The sequence below is a fragment of the Neopelma chrysocephalum genome, unplaced genomic scaffold (assembly GCF_003984885.1).
Source record: "Neopelma chrysocephalum unplaced genomic scaffold, ASM398488v2 Primary Assembly neopelma1_186, whole genome shotgun sequence".
NCBI lineage: Eukaryota > Metazoa > Chordata > Aves > Passeriformes > Pipridae > Neopelma > Neopelma chrysocephalum.
In genome coordinates, this window is record NW_020897848.1 from 126288 (window position 1) to 143804 (window position 17517).

General features: G+C 46.5%; 1 protein-coding gene and 1 long non-coding RNA gene across 3 annotated transcripts in view; one reads left to right on the forward strand and one right to left on the reverse strand.

Annotated features, from left to right (window-relative positions):
* ALPK2 (alpha kinase 2) overlaps nt 1-12134 on the forward strand; it is a 34715-nt gene extending 22581 nt beyond the window's left edge. The window contains exons 3-11 of one of the 2 annotated variants that reach the window (XM_027702453.1): nt 1119-3951; nt 5747-5894; nt 6623-6750; nt 6841-6876; nt 7833-8107; nt 8232-8320; nt 8559-8776; nt 9619-9667; nt 11380-11614. In XM_027702453.1, the coding sequence (XP_027558254.1) occupies nt 1119-3951; nt 5747-5894; nt 6623-6750; nt 6841-6876; nt 7833-8107; nt 8232-8320; nt 8559-8776; nt 9619-9667; nt 11380-11614 (4011 nt within the window). Of the gene's footprint in view, nt 1-1118; nt 3952-5746; nt 5895-6622; nt 6751-6840; nt 6877-7832; nt 8108-8231; nt 8321-8558; nt 8777-9618; nt 9668-11379 lie in introns of both variants that reach the window. The other variant, XM_027702454.1, reaches the window with a different exon arrangement.
* An 848-nt stretch (nt 12135-12982) lies between these two features.
* On the reverse strand, nt 12983-15026 carry LOC113976847. Its single transcript, XR_003537176.1, has 2 exons — nt 14874-15026; nt 12983-13415 (listed from the first exon to the last, which is right to left on the reverse strand). It is a non-coding gene; the product is annotated as an uncharacterized LOC113976847 (long non-coding RNA).
* Between the last annotated feature and the right edge of the window lie 2491 nt (nt 15027-17517).

Genomic DNA, 17517 nt, shown 5'->3' on the forward strand with positions numbered 1-17517 from the left:
AGTGTTCAGTGTTCAACCTGCACCCTGTCCCTGTCAGTGTTCAGCCCCCTGTCCCTGGCAGTTTTCAGGGATACCCAGATGCCAGCATGGACAGTCCCACAGGTTAGACAGGTAAAAGGGTTCTTGAAATGCCGTGCCCCCTTTCCCATGGGTCTGAGGGCTCTCTGTGTCCGGTGCCACACCAACAGCAGGCAGGGACGGATAGACCACGGCTCCAACACGTTTAGCAGGAATTCCACAGGTTCTAGTAAAAGCTGTGATTGAGGCTGCTGTGCCTGTAAGGAGGAGAAAATAAAGGCTGCTTTCCAGAGGTTTGAGATGGAAGTGGAAGTGGCAGAACTGAGAAGAGAACTGGAACTGATTGCAGAGGCACATCTAGGCTCACATGCCCCTTGAGCAGGGAGAAGGTGTGTGTCTAAACTGCAAGACCTAGAGACTGGCACCTTCTGAGAGCAGAGCTGAGCAGGAGGGCAGGGCACTGGGGGTCAGAGGGCACTGGGGTGTGGAGCTGAGGCTCCTGGGCTCAGGATTTCTGGGTGAGTATGCACTGGCTGAGGAGTTTTGAAGACAGTGTGGTGACAACTGCGTGGAGCTTGTGATGGGAACAGCAGTTAAAGTCATTGACAACAATTTTCTATATCTCTTCCTTCCCCATTGTCCACAGCATGTGGTCAGCTCCACATTCTACCCAAGCTGAATGGAGAAACAGAAAGGATGAAAGGAGTTGCAGCTGAAGTGGGTGGCTTTTGCAGCAAAGGAAGGCAATATTTGCTACAGCCGGTAATCCTTTTGCCATGAACTTATGGAGACTCAAAAGTCTGAGCAGCCCCTGCCTCTGCCTGAGCACACTGTAGCCCATGGGAGATGCTTCACTACAAATCCTTCTCTCAGGAACAACCCGTGCTTCCTTTCAGACTCAGACCCAGATTGATTTCAATCCATTAGATTGATAGTACGAGTCAGAAACTTGACTGTTGAAAAATATTAAAAAAAAAAAAACAAAAACAACAAACTAAAAAGAAGTACATTTCAAGCCAGGACTCTAGTTCAGGCCCATGTCAAGCTGCATTTTTAATATTTCATTTTTAATTACATTTCTCTGTTTTTCTTCTCTGTAGAATCAAGGTGCTAATCTTAAAAGTGTTACCCAGAATTGTGAGAACCTCTGTGTGGAGCCCAAAACAGAAGGCATCTTCAGGGCTTGTGAGAGTGCAGGAACCAGCCAGCCAGCTGCAGAAATGCTCTCTGCTGAAAACACACCGCAAGCAAAGAATGCAGATTTACAGACTTCTCTACACTGTGCTCCTTGGGACAAGAGGGAAGGTTGTCACCAAGAAGTCTTCTCTGGACAAGAAATTATTAGTGATGGCAACAGATCAAAGAATGACATTTCAGCTTTTCCTTTATGGGGTACAGACTCTATTCCTGATAAACAGGAACGGTTGTGTGCTGTTCTCTCTTCTGCAAAGCTGTGTGATGAGCCAAGAGAGGGAGAGCAAAGGCCTGGGCTTGACATACATGGTAGCAGTGACCCAGATATTCTCTGCAGCCTATCAGGTGATGAGCTTGCGTTCGAAGCTAATCCCAAGCCAGTCCTGGAATCTGGAGAACCTGGGTGCAAAGGAGATGCTGATATATCTGCAGTGCATGACAAGCTGTGGAAACTTCTTCAGGAAGATGACTCAGACTGTCAAATCCCATCTGCAGACAGGGGGATCACAAGCTTAGAAATGAGGCCGACAGATATCAAAGTTAGAGAGCTGAACTTTGTGCAGGAGACCTGTTCTGGTGATCCTTTGCCAGTGGATCTGATGGAAGAGCAGGAACCCATCACAGAACCAACCAGTAACCTCAGCACTGGGCAAGCTGACTGCAGTGTTCCTGATGCCCTCCTTCAGAGAGCTGGAGCATGGAAGGGTGCATCCATAGGAAACATTTGTCTGGCACAAGTGGCGGGAGCAGATGGTGCCTGTGTAGATTCTGGGGCTGGAAATGAGGTGGAGACACCATCCATTTGTACTTCAGCAAACAGCATCCTCTCAAGCCCAGGGGAGTGCTTGAAGCCAAGGCCAACGGGAACAGACAGGAGTGGATCCACTGTGGCTTGGGAAGGAAAGCTCACTGTTAATAATGCTTCCCAAACATGTGAAGCACATTCTCCCCAAAGGTTACAAAGTGGTAATTTAGCATGTCCTGAAGCAAACCCAGCTGATGTGTCAGATACATTGTATGGGACAGCTGGACAGTTACTTCATACTGAACACAACATCCCCTGGATAAATGAGTCTGTACCTGGAGAAGGCTGTCATTTTAGGGACTGTTATCCAGCAAGAGGAGGACTGGCTTATTTCCCTGAAGAAAAAGACATTTTCCCCAGTGAAAATACCTGTCAGCTTACACATGCAGAACACTCTTCTGTTAACACCACACATAAAAGTTATGAAGTGAATTTACAAGAAGAAGGCAATCACTCAGACTTGAATGCACAGAATTCTGATAGTTGCCATCTTTCAAAAATTAATGGCTGTCAGGATTTTCAGGTTGTGTCTAATGGACAGAAATACCGTTCTGTAATGCAATTGCCTCCTTTAATTAAGACTCCTGAAACCATAACACATAAGAATCTACCCCAAAATACAGACCAACTGACAGAAATGGCAAAACAAGAAGGGGCATTCACTCCCTCTTCCAAGGATCCGCTTTTCAGCAATTTTTATCTAGAAGTGCCCAGCTGTGAACCAGGTAAACCAGGAGGAGAACAGAGAGAGATTTACACAGCTGATGAACCCAGGGCTGAAACTTCCTGTGACTCAGGAGTTAGTCAGCTTTCAGGGAGTCAGACTGCAGTGTCCCCTCATTATACAGCAGAACAACATGTATTTTTTGTTGACAGCACCTTTGAGCCTGATGAAGAGTTAAAAATGGATTCTTCAAAGTATCCCACCTGTGCCTCCCAAAGTGTAACATCAGCCAGTGCCCTGCTGCCCGGGAAGGCTCAAAGTGAGCACCACAGCACAGCAGAAAAGGATGGAGGTACGGGGGATCAGTCAGGTTCCCAGCCACTGACTGGGACAGAAACACTGCTGTTCCTCACACCTGCCAGCCACTCAGAGGGCCTTCTGCCCAGTTCAGCAGCAGTGGCGTGTCCTGGCACAGGAATTCAGGTGAAAACTGGATCCACACCGGCTGGAGTCAAAGGAAGCAGAAACTTGAGTATGCTGGAAACTTGCTGCAAAGCATCACAGGATCTGTTCCAGAGGGCACCTGGAGAAACCGAGGGGGAAGCAGCCTTGTGTGAAAATGCACATGGGAGTCCAAGAGCTGTTGAATGTAACCCAGATGAAGCTGAAACAAAGGCTCCTTTGCACACTTTAATTAGCTCCCAGGCTCAGAGACAGATTATGGATACTAGCACAGAGCAGTCCTGCCCTGACTTGATCCCCTCCAGCAAGGTAACTGAGGCTGATAATTCCATTAAGTCCACTGAACACGATAAAGAGGAAGAAGTCAGGACAGCAGAGAGTGTAGTAAGTGGTTTAGTTAATTTGCCAGCAGTAGGTTCAGGGAGCAACCAGTGTTTTCAAGAGCAGACACCCTGCAGCAGAACTCAGCCACTCTCCTTGGCGTTGGCCACGTGTGATCCATTCCCAGGCAAGGCAGAAAGGCAGAGAAATCAGGAAGGGTCCAAATCCTGCCAGACACCACCAGCTGCTGCAGAGCCTGAGCCCATCAAATGTAAACAGGACACAGCAAAGGGTGGGCATTTAGCTGCTGGAGCTAAGAAGAAATTACCATCAGCAACTGTGTCCAAAAAACCCCGGCTGGAGGAGAAGGGAAGTGTCAGCAAGGATCCCAGCTGGGTTAAAAGGGCTGGGAAGAGTGAGGCAGGCGTGATTCGCAAAGAAGATAGAAAAGAGCAGAGGAAACTCATTTTGAAAAAGGATAGCAAAGGTAAGAGAAAACTGATTTTCCTTTCTGTCCTTTCCTGCCATTCTGGCTACAGTGTGAAATTCAGATTCTTGAAATGCACTGCAAGCCTCCTGAAGTCTGAGTCAGCTGAAGGTGTCCTGCCCTCCTGGAGTTCTGTTTCCAGGTTTGTGCACTCAGTAACGGGTGCTGTGCCCATGCCACAGGGCTGAACCCTCTTGAACATCCTTTTTCCAGTTGGCAAACATATTCAGTTTATGAACTTTGTAACCTGTTTGAAATAGTCAGTGCCTCATTGGTCTCTTGGAGTAGCTTTTCAGGGATGTACCATATAATTACAAACGTGTAGGAGCTGCAAGCCAACTACTTGTTCTGTGCCCTCAGGGCTGTGTTCCCAGTTATGCTCCTACACTGTGGAGTACTGCAACTGCCCCCTCTTGGTTACCACAGGATTTATTACTATCAAAGTATTACTGTGAGCAGTAGGGTGCCCCTGATAAACATAATTCTTTGCAGTCCTCACCTGCTGATTTGTTGTTTTATGGATACTTTGCAAAGACCAAGATCTTATTTTTACCTTTTTGCATATTTCTTCTTCACATCATAAAATGATTTAATAGATCCGAGCAAGACTGAACAGTGGCTAAAGGTAAGTTACACAGCTGTGGAGCTTTTCAGACATTGGAATTACAGTGCAGTCTGGGGAGACTTCTGCTTTTCTAATCACAGTTTAAAAACCAAATGTGTGGGAGGAGAGACAGGTTCCTTCAAAACAATGGTGACTGAGCAATACCTGACCTGTTTCCCTTACCTGAGGCTATGCTTGAACAATGTTTTAAACTTTCAGGCTGCATCAGATAAGACTGGTTTGGGGCAGGAATCTGGGGAAACCCAAACTGGATCCTGGCCAGAATTGGGAAGAAGGGGGAAACCTGGACTGGACTATGCCAAGGATCTGGAGTGGCGGAACTCCCAGACTGGATTGGGGCTGGAATTGGGAATGGGGGAGAACCATAGCATTGAATTCCAGGTGCCTGAGCCTATGAGCTGGCTCCAGCATTCCTGCAGTATTCCTGCAGGGCCGGGATCCCCGAGGGCCATGTGCCATGGCAGCTCACTCAGAGCTCAGCAGCTCGGGATTCACACAGCAGGAGACAGAACGTCTTGCATTTTACATCCCTTACATCGAGCAGGGATGTGTCACTTGAGCACAGGGATGTGTCATGATCCCAAAACCTTTCCCTATGATGTCGATTCCCTTTCTTCCCGAGTCCCCTCCCTCCTCCCACGTGCAAAGCCGCTGGAGCACCGTGTGAGGCAGTGAAGGGTCCTAGCAGAGATCCAGGCTGGCAGGACCTTTCCAGACTGGGCAGAGTGCTCCTCCTGGAAGCTGAGGGATTCTTGGATTAATGCTGTTTGATAGTGTTTAGCTAAAGAGCCATGCCCTGTGCCTGCAAAGGTAGGGAACGGATCCTCTGAAAGTGAAGAGGGGAGCAAAGACCACTGACACTGCCAGATGCAAATATTCAGCCACTGTGGGCTCTCCACAGGGCTGTGTTTTACAGGAAATGGGGCCATCCTTGGATCTGGCAGGGTACTCCACGAACACCTTGGAGACTCCACACCTCCTGGGACTTAAAGTCTTTTCTCTCAAAGGCTGTGGTCAGCTAAAAAAATCTACTAGTTACAAGTATTCAGGCACAAGCAGTCCTAATTATTTACCAGGGTTGTCAGTGTTCATGTTCTTAACATGAAATGTTAAAATGCCAAAACAATGTCATTATCTTCTGATCCTTAATTGTGGCTCTTCTGTTTCCAGCTCCCAGGCTGCTGAAGAAGATCCAAGCAGAGCTGTTCCCTGAATGCTCTGGAAATGTGAAGCTGTGCTGTCAGTTTGGTGACATTCATGGTGACTCCACCATCACATGGACTAAAGATTCCAAGATACTGGCTCAGCTGCAGAGAAGGTGAGTGAATGTTTCTGAAGGACTGGGAGTTCCTGAATAGCTTTTGGGAAGATGGGCCAGGGATTCACTCTTGTACCTGTTGAGAGGATTAGTGCAGTAGGTGCAAACCCCAAGTTTAAACAGGGTAATTAAGAAGCAGATCTTCTCCCAGTGCACTGATATTGGTCATACTTGGCATTCTGTCACCTCTCAGCCTGTTCCCATCCAGTCTCATCCAAATTTCATGTACTTTAAAATATCAAATTAAGTTTGAAACTCATTTAATCTAGAGGAGGCTGGAAATAAAAGCTTCTTACGGCCATTATCAGGATCCAGCTTTTAAAATTCCGTTGTAATGAAACTAATTATTTTCCTCCATAGCAGTGATGACATTCTGATCACATAGCTCTTAACATCTGTTCATAATGTTTCAAAAATACAAAATTAACATTACCCAAAGCCAAAAAAAAATGTATATTTCCTTTTGTAGAAAGGCGTCTCCTCAGAGGTTCTTTTAAGTGGAGAGAAAAAGTTGCCTGAATTGGTTAAACTTCCTGTGTGGTTCTGACCCCTGTTTTAACTATTGTGATTTTGATTGTTGTACATATCCGTTGTAGTGTTAACACATGTCATTATCTGCTAAATAATTCTGCTGTGTTTTAACAAACAAACAGTGCAGAGAGAGCAAATTTACCAGTGTTTCCAGAGATAACAAGTAAGGTGTGATAACATGAAATACTCTGTTGCAGTGCTCAGGATGACTCTCCTGTCTCTCTGGAAATAGCTGAGGCCAGTAACCAAGACCAGGGAATGTATTATTGCTGCCTGAGTAACATGTATGGAAAGGTGACTGCTGAGTTTCATCTGACTGCTGCAGGTAAGCCTCAGTTTTTCATTTGGATTACTAATGATGTCAGCTTCCATTCATAGTTTGTACTACAAAATCAGTTTCTTTGTTTCCTTGCAGTGCTGGAACGTCTCTCCAGTTTCCAGAGTTATGAAGGTGAGTGTGAGGTGCATGGCATCACACAGGCACACACACAGAGCTCTGGGAGCTCTGGGTCCTTGCAGGTCCCCTGCTGTGTAACTGTACTCCAGGAGGGAGCCAGCCATGAAGCTCTGGAATGCTTTCCCCATATGTTAACTCATGTTCAGTGACAGCCAGCGTGTGTCCTGTGCTGCAGCTAAAGATAGTGCCTTGCCAATGGCTTTGTCATTCCTGAGCACCCTGCAGTGATGGGGGGCTCCAGCAGGCCCACTGACTTTGCTTGCTTTTTCTCAAAGAATAAAACTAAACATTCATTTCCTCGTGCAAATAAAGACAGGACTTTTCAGGTAACAGGACTGTATAACTCTTGATCAAGAGAGAATTTTAGGTGGAGTTAAGGAGCGTCCTAATTCTGGTCTTCTCTGTGCACTGTTTCCTCAGTGCTTCAAAGAGAGGCAGTAGTGTACAGAGCCTAAACCAGAGGTAACTGCAAGGGCCAGCTGGAAGGACTTCCTTGTAATTCTCTTCTCCCATTTATCTTCTTCATTGATGTTTCCTGAAATGTTATGGTTAGAGACACTTGAAGTGCCATTAGAATTTTTTAGTTTCTCTAAGTGCTTAACTTTTAACCACTTTTTTTTCCCCTTATGAATATTTTTCCATTTGGATTCCAGTGATCATTTAAAGGGGTGAAATCCATAGTCTTCCTTGATTTCAGCTGGAACAAACTTGTTTTCTACACTGTGTATTCTGTCCTTATGCCCCTGAGCTGCCACCTTGCTCCACGCTGGGTTTAGATGGCAGTGAAGCAGTTACCACTCGAGGAGCAAGGGCCCAGCCCCAGTAACACCAGTTAGGCCACGTGTTCTGCTTCCCTTGAGCATTTTTTAACACTCTCTGGAGAGATACATTCGCTCTCCCAAGTCCCCCCTTTCCCCGTGCCTGCAGAACAAATTCCCCTTGTGTTTCAGGTGTGGAAGAAATCGAATTCATGCAGCTGCTGTTCCGAGAGGATTCCCTCAGCGACAGCTACTTCGGCGGGAACCTGCGCGGGGTGATCGCCACGGAGGAGCTGCACTTCGGGGAGGGGATGCACCGGCGGGCGTTCCGCAGCCGCGTCAGGCAGGGGCTGGCGCCCGTGTTCGGCCCCGGCCACCCCTGCGTGCTCAAGGTGCACAGCGCCCTCACCCACGGCACCGGCAGCAGGGAGGAGCTCGTGCAGAGGAACTACAACCTGGCCCTGCAGGTGAGCTGCCCCCGGCCTCGGTGAGCCCGGGTTCGGGGGGAGAACTGTCCTCCGACATCTTCAGACAGATGAGCTGTGAAGTGTTCTGAGCGATACTCCATTGGTGTGTCTGTTTGTAACGCAGGAGTGCTGCGTCCAAAACGCTGCAAGAGAGTATGCCAAGTTATATGCAGCTGAAGCTGAAACGTTGGAAGGCTTTGGGGAGGTACCAGAGTGAGTATATGTAGCTTTTTATTTACATATATGCTTATATAGTGTCCTGTGCCATGGCAACCCACTGACTGCTGGGAGTATTTACTAAAGAGGAAACCTGGGAACAGTGTTACAGCTCTCTTGGTTTGTTTTAGACTGTTCATTCACTCTCTGAGATTACTGCACACTTTTGTCTGTTCCTTATTCCCTCACTGAAGGAATTCTCTGAATTTCACTAGTTTCTATCCCTTGATTTCAGGATCATTCCGATTTTTCTTATTCATCGCCCTGCTAATAACATCCCCTATGCCACAGTGGAGGAGGAGCTCGTTGGGGAGTTTGTGAAATACTCTGTCAGGGATGGCAAGGAAGTGAACTTCCTGAGGAGGGACTCTGAGGCTGGCCAGAAGTGTTGCACCTTCCAGCACTGGGTGTATGAGAAGACCAGTGGGAACTTGCTTGTCACTGACCTGCAGGGTGAGTTGCCTGAGGAGGAGCAATTTTTACCTACCTTACATTCTTGTAAGACAGTTTTGAAGAGAAAAACCAATTTTATACTCTTAAGGGGAGAGTTGTTCTTCCAGGTGTGCCCTTAGTGAATCAGGACACGCAATATGAGTCAAATCTGGATTTTGGGCTCACCACCCAGAGGTTAAGGAAGTGGCTTGTGAGTGAAGGCCTTCAGGTGTTAATGACAAACCAGTCCTTCCCTTTTTCTTGTATTTACTCACCAACAATTGCTGAGCAGTGGAATGCTCCACACTCAGGGCCTGACTAGGTTTGAAAAAACACGTTCCCTGAAAAAGAGGAACAGTGAAGAAACACCCTGCTTGTGTTTGCTAAACCCTCCCTCAGCTCCCGTGGGTGTGACTCCACCTGCACAGTGGGCACAGAAGTACTTGGGACTGGGGAAGACAGACCCTTCTTAACTAGAAAAACTTGGAATCTTAGAAAATATCCCACATTCTTTTACAAGAGAAGGCAGGAAAATTAGCAGCAAGGCATCTAAACAAGATCCCTGAAGTAATTTAAAGGGAGAAGAAAGAACAAAATCTTAGCACAGGAAACAAGCTGTGCTCTGTTTATCACCCTGACAGCCATAAAATAGTGGTATGAGCCTGACTTCTAGAAACTGCTGGTGGCACAGAGCGTAAGCATCCTGTTTTTAATTGGGGCACTTAAAATGCTTTGGAAAAAATGTGACAAATAATTAAAATGGAAAAGGTGAATCCATAAATAATATTTGCTGCCTCTGTATCTGAAGCTATTCCTAGAAATCCCAGTGTAACCTAAGCTGTGTGTTTCCTTCTGCCCTGTAGGTGTGGGGATGAAGTTAACAGACGTTGGCATAGCGACCCTGGCCAAAGGGTGAGTGCAGTGGGATTGCTCAGCACGGGGCTGTGTTTTACACTTCTGTCTCTTACACATCTGTCTCTTCACAGTTAAATGGGGGTGTGGAGGGTGCACTGGAAATTTAGTCTTGTTTTAAACCTAGGAGAAAACAATCCTCATCTGGTCTTTAACTTCTTTTTGTTCATATTTATGGAGACCCACCTGCATGAGAGAAGGGCTGGTCTGGCTCCCGTGGCAGGAGGGCACAGGGTCCTACTGAGACACAAAGGGAGTGTGGGACTGGTGTGGCTTGAGCTGTGCTGGTAGAGATGATACAGAACTGATTGGTTTTGTACTCCTGGACAGTGTCAGGAATTAACACTCTTCAAACGAATTCTGATCGTTTGTCCTCACTATGTGTGTTCTCCCGGGGATCTGGAAACCAAAGGAGCCCAAAGCAGAGTCGTGTAGCCAATGCTCATGGCAGCAGAGGGCGAAGCCGAGCTAGGAACCGGAACGCCTGGGACGCATTTTTAATGTGGCCACTGGGGTGCACCAGAGCCAGGCAGCCGAGCCTTAAAATCAGCCATTCGGTAGCTGCTTTGGCGAACAGAAACAAAAATAACCCAGCAGAGTGCCTGGCACTCAGGCTTACCTGTGCCTCGCAGGTCCCACACGGGCAAGGAGCTTTACCTGGGGCACAGCTGTAGCCACAGATCAAATGCAAACCAATTATTTTAGAGAAGGGAAAGGAGGGTGGCTTGATTTAGGAGCAAAGCTAGTAAATCAAAATAATCATGTGATTTTAATATAAATGTTTGCAAGATACTCATGCTCTTACTTATGCTGCAAATATTTTTGGCATTTGTTGAATTCTAAAGCTAAAGTTAGTTAGCAAACCATTCAATTATGCATTTAAAGTGTCTGAGCAAGTGTTATTGTTTCTGCTCTTTGTGCAGATGTTCCTTCAAAGACACGCAGGAATTGACAAGTCCCAAACACAAATAGCAAAGCTGTTTAGACAGGCTTTTATTTACTTCATAAGAAAAGTGGATTTGTTGTAGGTCAACTTTCTCTTCAAGGGTAGAACAGGCACTGATTAGGCTTACAGAAAAATAGGAGGAGAACCGTGGCCTTTCTTCTCTCTTTTCTCTCTTGGGAATTTAACCAAAAATTACTCCTTTGAAGAGCAGGTGTAGCTTTTAAAATAAACTGATGCAGCTTAAAAAGCTGGAAGTACTGTCAGCAACCAGAGGCAGGGTAAGGTGTTCTGTACCTCTCCTGGTGGTGGCTGGAGCACTGTGGAGGCTGGATGAGACTGCCCTTCTCAGGAACACTCTCTGCATCCTTCCCCTTCAACCTTCTCTCTTCATGGGGGTCAGCAGAACTGTGCCCAGAGAATGATGGAGCGTGGATTTCATGTGTGTGTTACTGAGACAAAACCAGCCAGCAGACAATTGTATTCCCAACTAAGTGTAATGAGGAACAGTAGCCAGGACCCAGCCCACAGAGCTTTGCCTCTGTAATGCTTTTCCCTCTTCTGTCACTACTTGTAACCCAGTTCCCTTCACCTCTCACAGGCTCAGTTTGAGTTTTTGTGACAGTCAGTGCTTCTCGAGCCACCTTGGGTGGAGGAGACTCGCTTCAGGTTTTCAAGTTGCTTGTGAGTCAGAAATCATGCTCTGCCTCCCCGTGCTGAAAATGAATCTTGAGATCCCATTTGGCTGTTTTTTTCTTTGTTGCTACAGATACAAAGGGTTTAAAGGCAACTGCTCGTTTTCCTTCATTGAGCAGTTCAGAGCCCTCCACCAGTGCAATGAGTACTGTGAGATGCTGGGCCTGAAATCTCTCCGAACCACTCACCAAAAACAGAGGAAAGCAACATCCACGAAAAGCAAAAACCTGCCCAACTCCTCGACTGTAAAGAAAATGGTGCCCAAGAAGGCCAGAGAACACAGAGACTTCATTTCTTCAGAGCACTGAGTCACAGTGTCCCCCCTGTGAGACTGCTCTCGAGGACATGGAGCAGTGACAGGCACCCCTGACCTGAGGGGTAACTTTGATCTTTTGCCTTTTGCCATCATTTTGGAGTCATCCTGATGCTGATGTCAGCAACAAAGGAAGGAGCTGATTCTGTGCTCTTGGTTCCTGAGATTTAACACTGGGGCAAGATTTTGAAGACAAACTAAGCCATCTCTGGGTTATTTTACAGCCATTCTGTGGATTGGTATCTCCACATTCTGAGTGCAGCACAGCTCACTGAAGAACATCTTCCCTTCTCTGTGTCTGTACCCGTGGCCCTGTGGGCTCAACTGCTAGGGAAACATCAATATATTTAAGATGCCACTTAGTACAAGTTTTGCACAGTATTATTGCTCAGGCTGCTATAGAAAAATTGTTTTCTTTCCCAGATTTTTGCATATTATAATCCTACTATGATTCTACTCTTGTAATTTTTTTTTCTCCCACTTACATGTCTTGTATTAAAAAACAAAGCCATTCATGATTGTCTTCTAATTCCACTCCTGCCCCCCCAAATTAGCACCTTTGTGGTCCTCACAAAGCCACATCATCAGCTTGAAGGTGGGCAACTTCTGTGATTCTCCATTGAATTCCCTGCTTTCCGTGCAAGCTTCCTTGAGTCTACACCCCAATGTGACAGTACTGTTGTGCTTGCACCTCTCCTGTTGTGGAACAGGTTTGGAGGCTGCATGTGGCCAAACAGCTCCCTCTGGAATAACCATGCTTGTTTTGCAAGCAGAGCAATGTCACTGGGTACTGTTGATGATTAGTGGCTTACAGGTGCCCAGTCTGGGCCAGAGTTTTTGGATCTGGCCCACTCCATCAGTCTGTGCAATTTGTTTATCTGCTCCCTGCAGCCGAGGGACAGGGCCTGGCCTTGTGCTGTGGGTCAGCCCAGCCCTCCCCTTCCACCTTCTCACTGAGGACCTGACTCCTTTTCCTTTCTGCACAGCTAAAAGCTCAGCACTGAGCCATGTTCCTGTTCCACAAATACACACTGGAGAGGCATTTGGTGCCGTGAATATTAAGGTTACCACTCCCACTGCAAATCAGAGCACAACATCCTGTGAGCCTAAATCTTGGATTATTCAGTGGGATTTAGGCTCCTCAGTGCAATGCTGGTGCCTGGCTTTCACTAGACCTTCGGAAGTTCTATAGATAATCTCTATTTTTTATAACAGTTTTTAGAAGGATTTCTGTGGGGAAATAGTGACCATTCCCAAAAGAGAAGGTTTAGAACATAAGGCAGTGGGCTTGGGTGTGGTGCTCAAATCACTGTGACATGGAAGGGAGCAAAGCTGAAAGCGTGTGGAACCTGGATAAATGATGTTTCAAGGTAGAGGCAGTAGATTTTAATCAGAATTTCGGAAAGTGTTTGAAGGTTGTCACGAGCACCTCAGTCAATATTCCAAACCTATGTTGTGATTTGGTACCAAAGTAAGAGCTGGAGTTTCACTTCATTGGCTCATTGGCTTCAGTTTTCCATTGTCCCGGTCAGTTCAACAGGCAAAAGAAAATCCCAAGCTGTGCATGCACCCAGGCTGTTTATTCCTCAGCACAGTGGGCAGATGCAGTGCCAGAGGTCCCAGACCTTGCTGACCTGATGCTTTGTCTGCCAGTAGCTATTTAGTGTGATAATGGCGTTTGATAGACTGGACACAAACACCATTGTCACACTCCACAGCTCTGGGAGCACGTCCTGAGCCCGTGGGAGGGGTGGTGGGTGCACTCTGCACACCTCAGCAAGGGGGGTTTCAAAGATCTGCAAAACAGAGACAAGACCATGTTTATGCACATGTACACGTGACACAGCAGGATTCTGACAAGGAATGGGACACAGGGCTCTGAATTTCTTTGAGGGGAATATTTTGCCTCAGCCAGCCAGAGCAATGTCAAAGGGGCTTTAAGAGTGCCCTCACAGGCAAGGGAGAGGGACAGGCACCTGGAGAATGTAATCTGTGCTGTCCTAGGCACAAATTTGTGAAGGAAGGGATGAGTCAGTCCTGCAAGGACCTGTGTCTTCCTCTTGTTGATGGAGGCAGCTCAGAATCAGCACCAGACTTTTGTGGCGATGTCAGAGCCAAGGAATCACACTGGTAGAGATTATATTTGATTTTCATATACTTGTTTTTAGCAGCATTTTTGAGTAGCCCACATACGAGGCAGGGCTGGAGTCAATGGCAGTAGCCTTTGGTTTTGGTAGCTACTGAAATTTGAACTTTCTGATCCATCATGTGTGGCCTGATTGGAAGCCCCTTGTGAGGAGATGGAGTTGTCTTGTTGTACCAAGTGATGGGGTTGGGATGTCTTTTCAACTGTCCCTCTCATTTACTTTTAACTCAGTAATGCATTCTCATTTTACATCCTGGGGAGAATTTGCTCCCTGAATGTAATAAACCCAGACTCTCCAATAGTCTTCTGGGTCTGGGTCTGTTTTAGCAACACAGTGTTAAGGAAGTGAAAACGCTCAAAAGGCTCATCTTCAGTTTGGTTTCTCAAACATGATTATTACAGCAGTGCTGGCATTGCCATCCCTGCCACGGAAACAAGCCTAGAAGTGCTTGGGCAGGGCTGACCCTTCTCTAAGGCAGTTTATAGTCCCACAGCTACATGGAAGCTTCCAGCAATTCAGCATGAATATTTCCAAGACAAGAGGTAATGGAAGAAAGAGAAATGGCCACTAGTTTTTAGTACTGCAAGGGAAGAAAAACCCCAAAGCCATGGGAAAGTTGCAGGTCAGTACAGGGAGAAAGCAAAGTGTAGTCGTTGGAGAAAAATAATCCCTTTTTTTGCTTTTCTTTTGCTGGACATCTGTGTAAAGAGCATTATTAGAATGTTTCAATTGAGAGGATCATTATGCAGAACAAGAGGCTTTTCAAGAGGGTTTTTTGAGGTGGATCACAGAACCTCTCCTTCCCCTATGTCCGGACCTGGAAGCATTCCTGTTTCCCTGGGAAGTCTGTCAGCTTCCCCACCACCCCATTTTTTTAAACAATAAACACTTGGGGTGCCTTAAGCTGCCCCAATGAGTGCAGGCAGAGATCTCTGGGTCCAGGACATGGAATCCTGTTAATCCATCCACAGATGGGCCTGGGGCACGTGCAGATATTTTGCTGTGCTGAAATGCTGGGTGTTCAAACCCACCTGCACTGTTTGAGTTGGTTCATATCTTTGAGCATTTCCTTTTCCTCACCCAAGTGGAGCACAAGAAGGCACTTACCATGGGAGACAACTGCCAAAGGATCCTCTGGAGTGCTGACAGGGCCTGGCAGAACCGGGGTGCTCTTGCAGGACATTTTGCTGACTGTCAGTGTACTGGGATCTTTGGGGTCTGGGTTTTCTTTTCCCAGTTCCCAGCAGTGGTCAGCTGTTGCAAGCCTCTGGGGCCAGTGGACAACTTTCCCTCTCCCTTTATGGGATCCTGAGGCCTTAAAGTAAACAAGCCATTCTTGCTCTGATAAGCCATATTAAAATATTGATCTGGGGGAGGGAGATGGCCCTTGCTGCACTGAGCCAGTCACCTTTGGTCAGACTAAGGCATGGAAAAAAAGCTCTGAGACCTCAATTTTCTCTGTTCCTTCACAGAGAGCACGTGTGGGGAGGGAAAAATGCAAAATACAGGGGGTTCAGCTGCCTGTTTTGCTGAACCTTGAGATGAAGAGTGTTTACTCTGGCTGCATATTAATTGCTTACTTCTGCCAGTGAGGCTGATTTGGTGGGTTCCTCAGGTCCCAGTGCTCAGCTCATGTTCACTGCTGGGGCTTGCCCATCTTTTTTCTTTTTTTAATTTGGATGTACTGTCTGCTCTGCACAGGAATTTTTCAGAACTACCAAAAAGCCTGTCACATTTGTAAAGGATTTTACTTTCCAGCACACCTGGGAGGTGGGGGGAAGAGCCTGGCTCCAGCTGAGCCTGTCTGAACACCACTGGGGAACCCAGGACCTGCACACACCTCCCAGGACCTCGTCCAGATAGTACACAAGAGCATTGCACAAACCTCCACATTTAGGGCCTGAGGAACTGCACATTTTTTGTGAAGGCTAGTATGGCATTTGAACCTGAGATTTTCTCTGAATGTAAACTAAAGTCACACCTTCAGAATTGTAACCTTTGATGGTTAACTGGGTATTTCATTGCTTACTGCCATTACCATGCTTGTCTTACATTGGAATATTTTAGAACAGGCTGAAGCAAGTGTGGGGTTTTAAGAAGTAAAATTTTCAATATAATACTTCACAAAAGTGAGGAACCAGGCCACTTTACTGATTTTGGCTGGATGTGTCCACCCAGCAGCATGGTGTGAGTCCCCACAGTTGGGCTTTTCGATGGTGCTCTCAGCCTTGGTGTGACCCTGTGCCTTTGGTGTACTTAGAAACCCCTCCGTGAGCAGGGGCTGCTTTCAGCTGGTGTGGGTTGGGGTGGAATGTCCCTCTTTTGGGACGTGTAAAGATGACAGGTTTATGAGGAGGAGGAGGAGGAGTAGCAGTAGTAGTCATACTAGCTTGGAGTCTGCCCTAATAGTAGAAAAATAAGAAAAATATATATCTAAAAGTTACCTGTACAATTATACCAGCATCCCATGTATAAACTCTCTACACCACTCTGCAAATATGGATGTGCATTTGAAGTCTACAGAAATCTGACAATTTGCTTAATCAGGAAAGAGGGCAAAAGACCTCAAATTAAAAAACCCGAAACCCCAAATCAAAACCAAAACACCACATGTTGTCCAAAACCAGCACAGGAACACTAAAATGTGATACTTTTAATCACAGAGGAAGCACCACTTACTTGATATTTCTGGGGTTGTGTTTCTGGAAAAAAAACCCCAGGTTTCCTCAAAATGGGGCTCTGCAACTGTAGGTGAAGCACTGGCCACTCCACACTGAACCTGGGGAGGGGCTGAACTGCATTGCAACATCCAGCACTGCTGCAGATTGCCTTGGGCCCAGTTCTTTGACAGCAAATGCCAAAGTATTTGGAAATTCCTGGAAAAAGAAAAGGTTTGTTTAAATGTTGCTGAAGGTGACACAGGGACAGATAATGCAACGTGTCCCATGCACCCGAGAGCCAGATTCCTGCCTTGGACATATGGAGATATAACCACAAGCAAACCCATGGAACTTTACAGTTCAGTCTAACTTTGAAGCTGGTGCTGCTCAGGGCAGAGGGCCAAGTCCTGTGACATCCAGAGCTCTCTTCCAGCCTAAGTTATTCCTGGATTCCATTTGATTTGCAAATCAAATCACACCTGGTGAGTAAGGTGTCACTAGACAAAGGACACAATTTGATCCATACACAAGTTCTTTCCTCTCATTTTTCTTATGCAAAATGTGGAGGATATGATGAGTTAAACAGAAATCTGAGGGATGATGTCTTTTCTGTGTGGAAACAGTGAAAGATCAGCTCCAAAACTGAAGGAATAACTCACCAGAAGGGCAAAAATCGGGCTGTGTTAGGAAGTTTTTCACACTGGGAAGATCTAACAAACAGGAAGGAGCTATGGTTTGGCTCTGCAAAACCTTAATTATGAAATTCTTCAGTTAGAAATATTTTGTGCATGAGCATCTCACTGCTCCACGAGGAGAACTGGTTTACTCTGTCTCCAGGTGATGGGGACCTGCACAGATTTGGGAGTGGTACAGAATGAACCTCCTTTGGAGCTGGTTAATTCTGGCCATGAATACATTTCATGTTCAACAAAGCCCATTTAGAAAGCCTCTCTGAAGGGCTGTCACCCCCCAGTTATGGCATTTATTCAGATTTCCACAGGCAGTTTCACCAGTCAGTCCAAGCTAAGACTCCCAGGTCAGGGGTTCTGTTACAGGACCCGAATCACTTCTCATTCTTTTTTTCCCCCTAC